This window comes from Ptychodera flava, chromosome 1, assembly GCF_041260155.1.
Source record: "Ptychodera flava strain L36383 chromosome 1, AS_Pfla_20210202, whole genome shotgun sequence".
Taxonomy (NCBI): domain Eukaryota; kingdom Metazoa; phylum Hemichordata; class Enteropneusta; family Ptychoderidae; genus Ptychodera; species Ptychodera flava.
The window spans coordinates 51,970,388-51,982,389 of record NC_091928.1 but is presented as its reverse complement, the minus strand read 5'-3'; the positions used below and the strand labels follow the sequence as shown (position 1 = coordinate 51,982,389).

At 38.2% G+C, this 12,002-nt stretch overlaps 1 protein-coding gene across 1 annotated transcript; it reads left to right on the top strand.

Annotated features, from left to right (window-relative positions):
* Positions 1–1,826: 1,826 nt before the first annotated feature.
* Positions 1,827–11,583, top strand: LOC139140602 (cholesterol side-chain cleavage enzyme, mitochondrial-like). Its single transcript, XM_070709951.1, has 10 exons — positions 1,827–1,963; positions 3,298–3,749; positions 4,503–4,699; positions 4,869–5,072; positions 6,122–6,291; positions 7,012–7,178; positions 8,304–8,382; positions 8,858–9,014; positions 9,373–9,416; positions 10,019–11,583. The coding sequence occupies exons 2-10, from the start codon at positions 3,325–3,327 to the stop codon at positions 10,127–10,129; spliced, it is 1,554 nt and encodes a 517-aa protein (XP_070566052.1). The 5' UTR covers positions 1,827–1,963; positions 3,298–3,324; the 3' UTR covers positions 10,130–11,583.
* The last annotated feature ends 419 nt before the right edge of the window (positions 11,584–12,002 follow it).

Below are 12,002 nucleotides of genomic sequence, written 5' to 3'. Positions count from 1 at the left end.
GTGTTTGCTTGAATTTTCAAGACTAGTACTCTGTATTTCAACCTATAGTCTTCAGGCTGAATAAGGAAATATATTATTTATATATAGATGATAGAACAACTTATAAACACAATTGGGACTAATTTGGGATAATTGGATCTTTATATTTTTCAAATTTCTCAAAAGTTTTAGGTGCCCTATAGCTGAATGTTGCGATATTACAAATTACTCATAGAAACAAGTGTGTAATTTTAAAAGAAAAGCAGATGAGATTACATTAGTAGATTAAATCGACATTACTTCACCATCCAATTATCCCAAATTAGTTCCAATCGTATTTCTAACAAATGATGTTGATTCTTTAATTTTTAGAATGTTAATATAACGTGTAATCCATGTAAGCTTACTCTTCCACTGCGAGAATTTGATAGACGTATCATGCACAATCCGTTTCACAAAATGAATGTTTGCTTGCGCCATTTTAGTGTCTCGATCTTTATTGACCAATTATACAGTCAGTTATGTTCGGCCCTTTTGGGATCTGCGACAGTCTAAAATTGTACAAAGTTCAAAGCCGGGTATGTCAGTTTAACCGTTCAGTCGTTCAGAAAGAAAGGCAAGTTAAAGACAAAGAAAATGCCAAAATTAAATGTGATTTCTATTTCTAATGTCTGTAATGTGATGTTCTATATCCCTGCCTCCCATACCCTCTGGCTATGATATCCCGGGCCGAGATAATTCTTCCATAATTTTCAAATCTACGGCGTGAATTACCGCTTTTTCTCATTTTCATGGGTCAAAGCGAGCACAAAATACAACAAAGAGTTCTTTCTAGTCTATTTTCGGCGCCATTTCCCTGTAAACACATTTATTATCTAGCCTGACCCTCGACCCCGTATTACCTTCGACTTGTGAGAACAATGAGGATGAGTCATGTTAACTAAATCAAGGACTTGTCACGTGATGGTACCATGTGATATGAACATATATTTACAAGTGACTATAATTGTCTCACATCATGTCACCTTAGCATGTGAATTTCATTTAGTTGTTTCCACCTTTTAAAACGTCATGAGATAACCATTTATAGTAAAGCAGGGTACACCGGGACTTGAAAGGTCATTACCATTGCTGTATTTTGTAAATTCTACAAATATATGTACTGATATTTACCTTTTCTAAGTAGGGGCAGGGGTCCGTCAAAATTTATGTGTTAGAGAGGGGGTCACTTAAATTCATTGCGGTTGGTAGAGGGGGTACTCGAAATTTCAGAGTTTCCAATGAAAATCCTCCGAACCCCCCGGCCGTAAATAATGACGGCTCCCTTATGCTTTCCAGAATCTGCAATGTGATGAATGCAGGCTCACCAGCTGTGTTGATAACTCCCAGTATCGGTATTTTTATGAACTTGGACCAATACGATTCAAAACCTTACATCACACGGTATCGTGACCAGGCATTGAGACAAAATCTACTTTACTGTTTTGAGCTACCACTGCTTGTTTCAGCCAAGGTGATGGAAACTCGAAAAAGGTCATATTTGACGCCCTGTGGACCATGACGGTCTAGGATGGTCACAGTATTGAGATCAAGGCAGAAATTGGATCCTATAGCCTATATAAATACGGTGAATTTTCGATCGGGTTCGAACTCTCAACCAATGGAGGATGCAAATACATAGAGCAGCGCAACGTTGGCCACAATCACTCTGACAGTGAATGGGGCGAGAGAAGAGAACAAGGAACAAAGGTTTGTACACAAAACTAGGTTTTAATATAATAGCATTTATTCTTTATCATCCTTTCATTGGACTTTCTTGACCCCCGTGGCTTAGTATATCCGTCGTTGGTGGCGCCTGTCGAGTTGCTTAAAATCGCTGTGACCCACAACCACCTTGACAGGAATTGACGATATGAATTAAAACGCTTTGTTGTGTTCCGTCATTGGCAGCTGTTGGCAGCGCTTTGTTCGCCTGAATTTACAGGTAGGTAAAATCCAAAAGTCATGGTTCTAGTGTGCGTATGAAATTTGAGATTCAACACAGCAAAACCTATCTCAGAGCAGGTCTGTTTAGTTAACGTTTGACGTCGTCGCGTCGACGCCGCGATGAGGAGCAGTCAATCTCCATTATGTCGACAATTTCTTTCAACTGTTTAGCAGTTATTCTTGCATTCTATATTTTATTTTTATTTCCTCACAAATGTGAATATCGGCTGACATTCGTGCGCTAAAAACTGGGGTCAGATACTGACTTGTGTGCAAATGTCGGAAGCCCTGCTTGTTGCAGATCTGTGAATCGTCATATATCCAATTATCATAATAACATGACAACAGTAGTGCGCTCAGCCTGGTAAACGTAAACCTGAACTTACCCATGCTCTACGTCACATACTGCAATACTACTATACATTTGAAGTAGAGGTAAACTACTTTCATTTCTGTTGCCTTGTACGCAATAATGCCAAGCAATTAAATTGCCTGTATGACCTTAAACATTGACGTGTCCTCAGAGTGGCCCTTAGAGGTCAATATGCAAATAACGCAAAACTAGGTCATACAAACCAACCTTCTGAGAAATACTCATGCAGTTCTACAACATTCCTTTTTTAAGGCCCGATGTGTTTGCTCTTGATTTTTGTCCTCACTCTTGTGACATGATCTATTTTATCGTGTCTTCTTTTGGTCTGGACACCTACATGTACAAAACCGATTTCTAAGGCTTTTACTTTTCTGAAAAAGGAAAAATCGGGGAGGGGTTAAAATTGAAGAGTAGGCCTAATACAGGGAATATGATGTCCTCAATAGATAAATGTTCAGAGAACTTGAAAGAAACTGAAAACGCAAATAATGTCGTGATTGAAAGCTAATCCTACAATCCGCCTGAAATACCCTTTTACTGTGCACAGGATGGACAAAGTCTCTCCTTTCGATTCCTAATGAAATGTTTGTGATGTAAATGTCATTCATTCATCGATACTTGCTCTTGACCTGATGAGCCAAATCTTATCTCTGGGTGCAATACTTAGTGACACACAATGTATGAACTTATTGGGAAATATTGCTTTTCTTTGACAGTGCTATGCTGGGCTGGCAATTACTGATAATCGTTGCGATTTCAAGAAATCTTGGAAAACGCCCAAACCGTCAAGACGAAATATAAATTATGTTAAATCCTATTTAACGGTATTTCTTACTTACAGTCAATGGTACGATCAAGTTCTACGTCTATGCTCTTATGCAGAAGTTTCGTTCATTTATTTTGTATCTTATTGAATGTTTTGTTCTCCGTGAAGTCGTCATTTTATTTGTATTTTAAAGATTAAAACTCTCTCCTTGGTAATAAACATGTGGTCGACAGTGAGGGTTTTGCGTCGGCCCATACTCCGGCAACAAGGGCTTCGACGGTTGTCCAACGCGCCGCAGGTGGAAGGGACGACAAAGGACAACGCAGAGATAGACACAGAGGAAGCGATAAAACCGTTCGATGCTATACCGGGTCGTCCCCAAGGCTTGCGAGAGTTCATTAGGATGTTTATAAAATTGAAGCAAGGAGCACTCCGCAAACCGTGGGAGATAGTCGAAGAGGACAGGGCACTTTTTGGACCAATATACAAATCCGGGTTTGGAGTGTATAAAGTCGTCAGCGTATTCGATCCAAAGGACATTGAAACTCTTCTCCGACACGAAGGGAAACATCCATATCGCCCAGACTTGGTACCTTGGCTAGCCTATAGGGAATACCGTGGGTACCCTAAGGGTGTTTTACTGCTGTAAGTCTTGGTTAACGTTAAAGTTCGTGTTCGACAGTATACCTGTGAGTCTACAGACATGTATGCATTGAACGTTTCCAATGGTCCCTCATCTTCTCGTTTGGTAACACAGAGATAGGTTTCTATAGCGTGCAGCTGATGCTCGTCCATCAGACATTCTATGTATGTATGTATGTATGTATGTATGTATGTATGTATGTATGTATGTATGTATGTATGTATGTATGTATGTATGTATGTATGTATGTATGTATGTATGTATGTATGTATGTATGTATGTATGTATGTATGTATGTATGTATGTATGTATGTATGTATGTATGTATGTATGTATGTATGTATGTATGTATGTATGTATGTATGTATGTATGGATGGATGGATGGATGGATGGATGGATGGATGGATGGATGGATGGATGGATGGATGGATGGATGGATGGATGCATGCGCGCGCGCGTGTGTGTATGTAAGCATCAATGGGTGGTTGGCTGGCTGGCTGGATCTATCTATGCATACATCTGGGTACCAATGTATCTGTGTGTTTGGCTGGTATTCAAACTTGAAATTTTGCCAATGCAAAAACAGAAAAAATGTTTGCTTGAGGCATCATCAGGCGCCATTCTTCTACCTCAAAATATAAAACGTTCCTTTCGTGTCCAATAAACTGTTTGACTCTCTCTCTCTCTCTCTCTCTCTCTCTCTCTCTCTCTCTCTCTCTCTCTCTCTCTCTCTCGTACTTTTTCAAATTTTCAGCCATGGTCCAGAGTGGCTCCGTAATCGATCAGCCCTGAATCAGCGCATGCTCAGACCCAAGGTTATATCTGGGCATGCCGGCACTATCAACGAAGTTGTCGACGACATGATAAGGAGACTGAAACTGAAAAGCAGTCAGGGTAGCGACCTCGTTGTGAACGATCTTGAGAGTGATCTCTTCAAGTACGCGTTAGACGGTAAGTTTATCCATAGAAACATGGAAATGCACAAGATTAGAAGGGAGCAGTAGATGCTGTCATGATGTGTGCAAACAGGAACAACAACATTAAAATTGAGTGCAGATTATTAAAAATGACAAAAGAATGTTAAGTATGAATTCTTTCATCCTCTGTGCATCATTTACAGGGGCGGGCAGCGTTCTCTTCGACCAAAGACTTCGTCTCCTTGACGACAAATTACATCCGGACGCAGAAACCTTCATTAATTCCGTCCACACTGTCTTCAAGGAGTTCGTCAGCTTGGTGATAGTCCCGCCAAAGTTGCAGAAAATGTTGAACACCAAATCTTGGAGGAAACACACTGAAGCCTGGGACTTTATATTTAGTCATGGTAGGTTAGATCTAATGGTTGAACTTGAACCGGCATTTAATGGATCCATTGTCCGCACATCGCTGCTTGTTGCAACAAAAATACCGTATCCGATTTTTCAAATTCATACTTTATCTATCATTGATTGTCTAGTAAATCAATTTAGGGATAAACCAATTAAGGACATATGCGCCTCGAAAGTGACAGACTCAAACTTTCCTGAATCTTTCAACCAATCTCTTACCAAACTGACAATAAAAATCAGGTACCATCACACATATTGGCACTATAGAGAAACAAATTATCTGGCATTTATCGATATTTGAAATTCAAAATGACAGCCATCCCTGTGTAAACTCTCTGGGAAAAATGTAACTTTCGAATTTGAAAAATCTGATACGGTATTTTTGTTGCACCAAGAGCTCTAAAATGGGCCCCTACAAGTGATAGACCAGGAGAGATTTGTAAAAAGTTTGAGTCTGAATGCATCACTTACCCCGAGGCACATCCAACCTTAAAACCGTCCTCTTTAACGTATACCAGCCAGACATATAATCTGTGTGAACACAGGATAAAGCTTTCTTTTAAAGTGTGGGGAATACAATTGTAAAATCACAGTTACTTTTAGTGCACTGTCAAATGCGGGACTCGACGTTTCGTTCTGGGTTCTCGGTGATCAGTACACGTAATGATTTGCAATGACCGTTAGACCATCGGATGCAATTTGTAAATTACATCATAGCCCTTTAAAAAAGAAGATTGGAGCTAGTTACAACTTTAATAATTCAAAAAATGATAGAAAAAGAATCAAATAATTACTTGTTCTACATATTTTTTCGGAAATAATTGTGTAACTTGTTTCTTTAATTTGTGACAGACAGACGGTCACGATTTCCTGAACTCTGGGGACAATCTAATTTTTCGAAAATGCTATCATTCATACATTTGGGGAAAAAATTAAAACGATTGAAACTCTACCGCAGCGTACGTTTCTCCACCGTAGAGTATGTTCTGTTTTGAATGCCTGCATAGTGTGGCTCATACTTGTATGTTTGAATAACACTTTTCAGCGAAGAAACTGGTCGAAGCAAAAATGGAGAAAGTCACCAAAACGCTGGAGAAAGAAGATTTCGAGGAAGGAGAGGCAGATTTCATCACGTACTTGGTATCACAGGGGAAGATAAGTACAGAAGAAATATATGCAAATATAACGGAGATGCTATCTGCGGCCATTGACACGGTATGATAATTTACAAATTTTGCCAAAACGGGACAATACATGATTTCTGCAACACGTCGTTAGGGAATAGGTCAGCTGGAATTATCTTTTTAAATTCAACTGACTACATTATGAATATAAAATAATCGTATCACATTTGTAAATTCGAAAATATAAAAATGTTTAGGTCTGTTTTTTTTTTAGTTTGACTCGTCCAGACCTACTACAACACTCTCAGTAACCAATAGCGCCGGTCGCAAATGACGTCATTTTTTCCATACATTAATATGCAAAAATACAAATTTGTTCTTATTTTCTGCAACAACGATGAAAATAAAATCTGCTCGTGTTACAATTGATACTTAAAGTCACACTAATTCACATGAATTTACGGGTCAGACTACAAGCAGAAACAACAAAATTTGTCCTAATTTCAGGCAGCGGTGTCCGATGTCGCACGCGCGCAGCTATATTTAGTAACAAACCTGAAATTGCGATCACTCAATGGATTTAGCGGTAAGACGACAACCCGATAGGGTACGTTGCGCAAACAAAGGCACGCATTTTTGTGTGGCCCCGTAATTCACCTGTGTTAAGTTGATATATATCAATATGGGAACGAAATCGTGATTCAAAATTTTCGGCCAGTATGCAATTTCCATAAATTAATTAATATTATGCTTGTTATTTGCTTAACGTGCTTGTTTGTCAGTTTGTTTGTTTGTTACAATGCACATGTAGACCTCCAATGCATTGAAATGGAGTCTGTATGAAGTAGCACGACAACCAGAAGTTCAAGAACGGTTCTATGAGGAAATCAAAAGTGTTCTGTCGGGACGAGAGGTGCCAACTGCGGATGACATCGCAAAAATGCCTTATCTGAAGGGCGTTGTCAAGGAAACACTAAGGCAAGCTAACTCTAAAGTAGTGGCAAGGAAATTTTTGATGAAAAGGCGTGCGAAGATTAACGGGCCAGTAATGCTTACTTTTGATGAGTCTTCATTGTTTTTACTTTTATGCCAATTGCAAGTTCTTATTCTACTCCATGCAGAATGTTCAAACACCCACTATTTAGCTTGTCAACATAACGTCTATATGTGTAAAATGCATTGTTCTTGTTTATATTTGAATTCTCGTCTGACAAGCTGAATACTGTGTATCTTGCCATGCTTTTGGTGGGTGGGGAGAGAACAAGAATAAATAAAAAATAGTGACAAAATCATCATAAGTTAGCATTACTGGTCCGTTGAGAGGCTGATAACCAGGGCTGATAAACAGGAACGTTGATGAATTATCCTGCGTACATGTATCTATACACACTTCTATGTGTTGCTGACATTGTTATGCCATTTCTTAGGTTCCATTTGTTGCCTCCAGCATCCAAAACGTTTTCCTCAATCATCTCTGGTTAGATTAACCCTCTAGTTATACTTCAATGTCTCGCAGAATTTTACCTGGACGGAAATGTTTATGGAAAGGTGCAAGCAAGCTCGTCTACACTACGTAAAATACACTGTTATTGTGTACATTTGAGTTCTAATCCGGACAACAATTCTAAGACTTTTACTTTTCTAACAATGACAGTGCAGTCTACACAAGTACAAACACTGAGCTGACAAGCCGAATACCGTGCATCTCGATATGCCTTGTGGAGTACAGCAAGAAAGTGTAGTTGACATTGAATGCAAAACTAGTAAAAAAATTCGTCGAAAGTTCGGCTACTGATCGATCGATCGAAAACTAGTATCATGAGATAAGGCCAAGAAACAGAAGACTTCCGGCAATCAGACCTACTCTCGTGTTTTCAAAACTGACGCGTAAATTTTCCAAACTGTATTCACTTTTCTTTTGGTCGAAACGATCAAATAATTGTATACTGAAAAGCTAATTTTTCTGTGCCTCGTGTTGAACATAACAAATGTTTCTTATTTTGCGGTATGTCTCTTGGCGCAAATGTGACTCTGACCCGATCTTGGCGTTTTTCATACTTTGTAGAAGCTGTGGATTTTAATTGACTTGGTTTATTTCTTCAGATTGTACCCAGCATGCCTCAGTTTCACAAGAATTCTGGACCACGATATCGTTATTCGAGGATACAGAATACCTGCCAAGGTAGGAACTACTGTGTATGTATCGCTGCGCAGCCTCATATTACTGTTCAAGCTGCTGTTGTCGTTGTGCGATGGTTAAATCTGGCATGAACCCTGAATTGTATTCGCCAGAGGCGCGTTATATCTTAAATTGCAGTATTTCGTTATCAATGGACATAGTATGTGATCTCCTGTTATATTTAAAGCTAGTTCGACTTATAGTGGTTGACGAGATAAGAACTGATATGGAAAGCACATATATATTCCGAACTTTACCGGTTATACACGCAAATAGACAGTATAATTTCCTAATCCAGGTACAAAAAGCGAAGTACAAATTATAAAATGATTAAAATTAACACCACGAATGTATGCAATAGTGTAATTGTATTGACAATAGATTTAATTTATAACGCAAGAAAAAAAACACTGAAGACTTTTTCCGCCCGATTATGTAACTACATAATAATAAAAAACTGAATTTATTATGTTTTTAGCAACCAATTAGCTGTCAAACATTCATCATATGTCGTGATCCGAAAATATTTGAAGATCCTTTGAAGTTCAAGCCGGAACGATGGTTGAGAACAGGAAAAAGCGACATAAATGTCTTTGCTTCTCTGCCGTTTGGATTTGGACCGAGGATGTGTCTTGGTAAGATCTGTGGAAGAGAAAGCAGGCCGACATACTGACAGACAGACAGACAGACAGACAGACAGACAGACAAATAGACAGACAGACAGCCAGCACGACCATTCATGAATTGTAATGTCAAACGGCTGTTCCTTAGGACGGATTTTCTTCCCGTCGTTGGGCACCGAAAATATCCTTTTCAGCATTGCGCCCTTCGGGAAACAACCCAAGCGGGTGGTCTGAGAGCAGGATTCAAATTCGAAATATTAAAATACATATGTAGTTGAACTTGAAGACTGGGATCAATATACTATCCATAGCTTCAAACCATTCCCTTTGCCGTATGTGTGACAACTTATTGCGTTTGCTTTGTGCTCAGGTCGTCGGCTTGCAGAACTTGAGCTGCATCTATTGTTAATTCGTGTAAGTAACTGTTAATGATACACATAATAATATTAGAAGAATAAACTTTGCATTCTCTCCTCTATTTCTTCTTTGTTCTCTTTTTTCGATCTTGTGGTTCTTATCATATACCCTTATGAAGACATCTCGCTCTTGTTTTTAATTCAATTAACAAAAAACCTATATATAACTATATATATATACCTATATACCTATATATAACTATACATATATATATATATATATATATATATATATATATGTTTATAACAAATATTATATGTAATATTTGTTATATGTATATTTGTTATATAACTACATATATAACTATATATAAATGTTTATAACAAATATTATATGTAATATTATGTATATCAATATAATGTAACAAAAATTATATAATATAATACTATGCAAGTATATATTTACTATGCATACATAAATCTTATCCATACACACATGTATCGGATAGCGGGATATCCATCCATCAATCCATCCATCCATCAGCCCATCCATCCATCCACCCATCTACCCATCAACTACCACCCACCCACCCATATATCCATCCATACATTAACTCTTTGTATTTCGATTTCATCATTACTTTCTCTCATTTTTTTCAGATCATACAGACGTTTCGATTGGAAAGTTTGAATGACGTGGAGCCAGTCTTCACGACATTGGTAACACCGAACGAGCCCTTACGTCTGAAATTCACTCAGAGGGAGCTGTGAAATAAAGTTGCTGACCATCTAAGAGATTTCTTCGTCCAATCAGACACATTTATGTGATTCTGTGTTGGAAACATTGAAACATGTATGTATGTATGTATGTATGTATGTATGTATGTATGTATGTATGTATGTATGTATGTATGTATGTATGTATGTATGTATGTATGTATGTATGTATGTATGTATGTATGTATGTATGTATGTATGTATGTATGTATGTATGTATGTATGTATGTATGTATGTATGTGTGTGTGTGTGTGTGTGTGTGTGTGTGTGTGTGTGTGTGTGTGTGTGTGTGTGTGTGTATGTATGTATGTATGTATGTATGTATGTATGTATGCATGCATGCATGCATGCATGCATGTATGTATGTATGTTGTGTGTGTGTGTGTGTGTGTGTGTGTGTGTGTGTGTGTGTGTGTGTGTGTGTGTATGTATGCCTTTGTGCGCGTGCGTAAGGAAGGATGGCTTGATGGATGGATGGACTATTTCCCATATCACATCATGATTTGTACCAACGTAGATTCCCCTGTGAAGTCCACCATGTCTCCCATGTGTAGACAACTTTCTGGACTAGTTGTAAAAATTCTGAAATCTTACTTTTAAGGACACCTTTCCTTCTCAATTCCCATTTTAAAGGATTTAGAAAGTTGTGCCTGATTGAGAGAGGAGATAGCATTTTTGTAAATTTTCCACTGATTGTGTCCTCAGCCACACAGAATAAAGTGATGGAAAGTAGGGGGACTAGTTGCACCTGTTTTATGAAACAAAAGGATATTGATTTTTTCCAAATAGAAAAGACAAAAGAAATATACAGCCTAACTTTTCACAGAGAATGACTCCTTCAGTTGGTCATAACTTGCTTCCCAAAACTGTGGCATATGTAGTACTTGCAGAATGTGACTTTTATTGTTATTTAACAGTTTCTTTGAAATTTATAGTACAATATTTCAACGTACTTTTAATAAATATAATTAATCAATTATCCTGAGACTTCACATTATTGCTTTTATACAGAACTGAAAAAGTTATAAGAAAACTAACGTCGTTGGTACAAAGCAAACAGGATTGTGGGTAATTTTTTGCTCTGTGGGACTGACGAACGAACGGATTGATACATGCACGTAAGTGCGTGTGTATTTACAAGTGTTTTGTCTCTAGTCGTTTCACATAATCGGATGCTCAAAGAAAATAATGGTCGTCACACACATAGAATAACTTAAATTTTAAGTTCATATCTATGGTGTTAGACTGTCCAAAATAATCTTCCTCTTGGCATAGACGCCACTGTAATGCCTCTGTGAAATGCACAATTAGCATGCTATTACCAAGATGACAGTCTTTCACAATTTTTCAAAGTTGTTGATAGAACAAAGTGCTAATTACGGCGTTTTAGTTCTGTACTTGAGTTATATGCTGGTATAAGATGAATAAATACAATTTTAAACATTTATTGTTGAATATAAATCCAGAACTTATGGCTACGAGAGAGAGAGAGAGAGAGAGAGAGAGAGAGAGAGAGAGAGAGAGAGAGAGAGAGAGAGAGAGAGAGAGAGAGAGAGAGAGAGAGAGGGGGGGGGGCGGCGGAGTTGGATGACAGGAAGGTTTTAGACCAGGGACCTTGATATTGCACCGTTATAACGCATGATTTGGCCTCCCTCCTCACAGTTAAGAGCCTGTCCTGTTATTATATAAAGTCACTGTTCTATATTCAGTTTTTAAGGAAAACAAATCCGATATCAGCCTAGTCTCTCCCTCAACCTTTCTACCCTCTTGAAAAAGAAAGAGACTAAGGGACCGTTTCAGTTTTTTACGGCCTCAAAATCTTGTCGCCGGTGTTCAAAAAATATAGACCCCCCTGCATTTTTCGTG

Coding starts and splice junctions, on each gene's coding strand:
- LOC139140602 (XM_070709951.1), top strand. CDS start 3,325: ATGTGGTCGACAGTGAGGGTTTTGCGTCGGCCCATACTCCGGCAACAA. Junction 7,179..8,303: donor GTTGTCAAGGAAACACTAAG/GCAAGCTAACTC, acceptor TTATTTCTTCAG/ATTGTACCCAGCATGCCTCA. Junction 8,383..8,857: donor GATACAGAATACCTGCCAAG/GTAGGAACTACT, acceptor TTATGTTTTTAG/CAACCAATTAGCTGTCAAAC.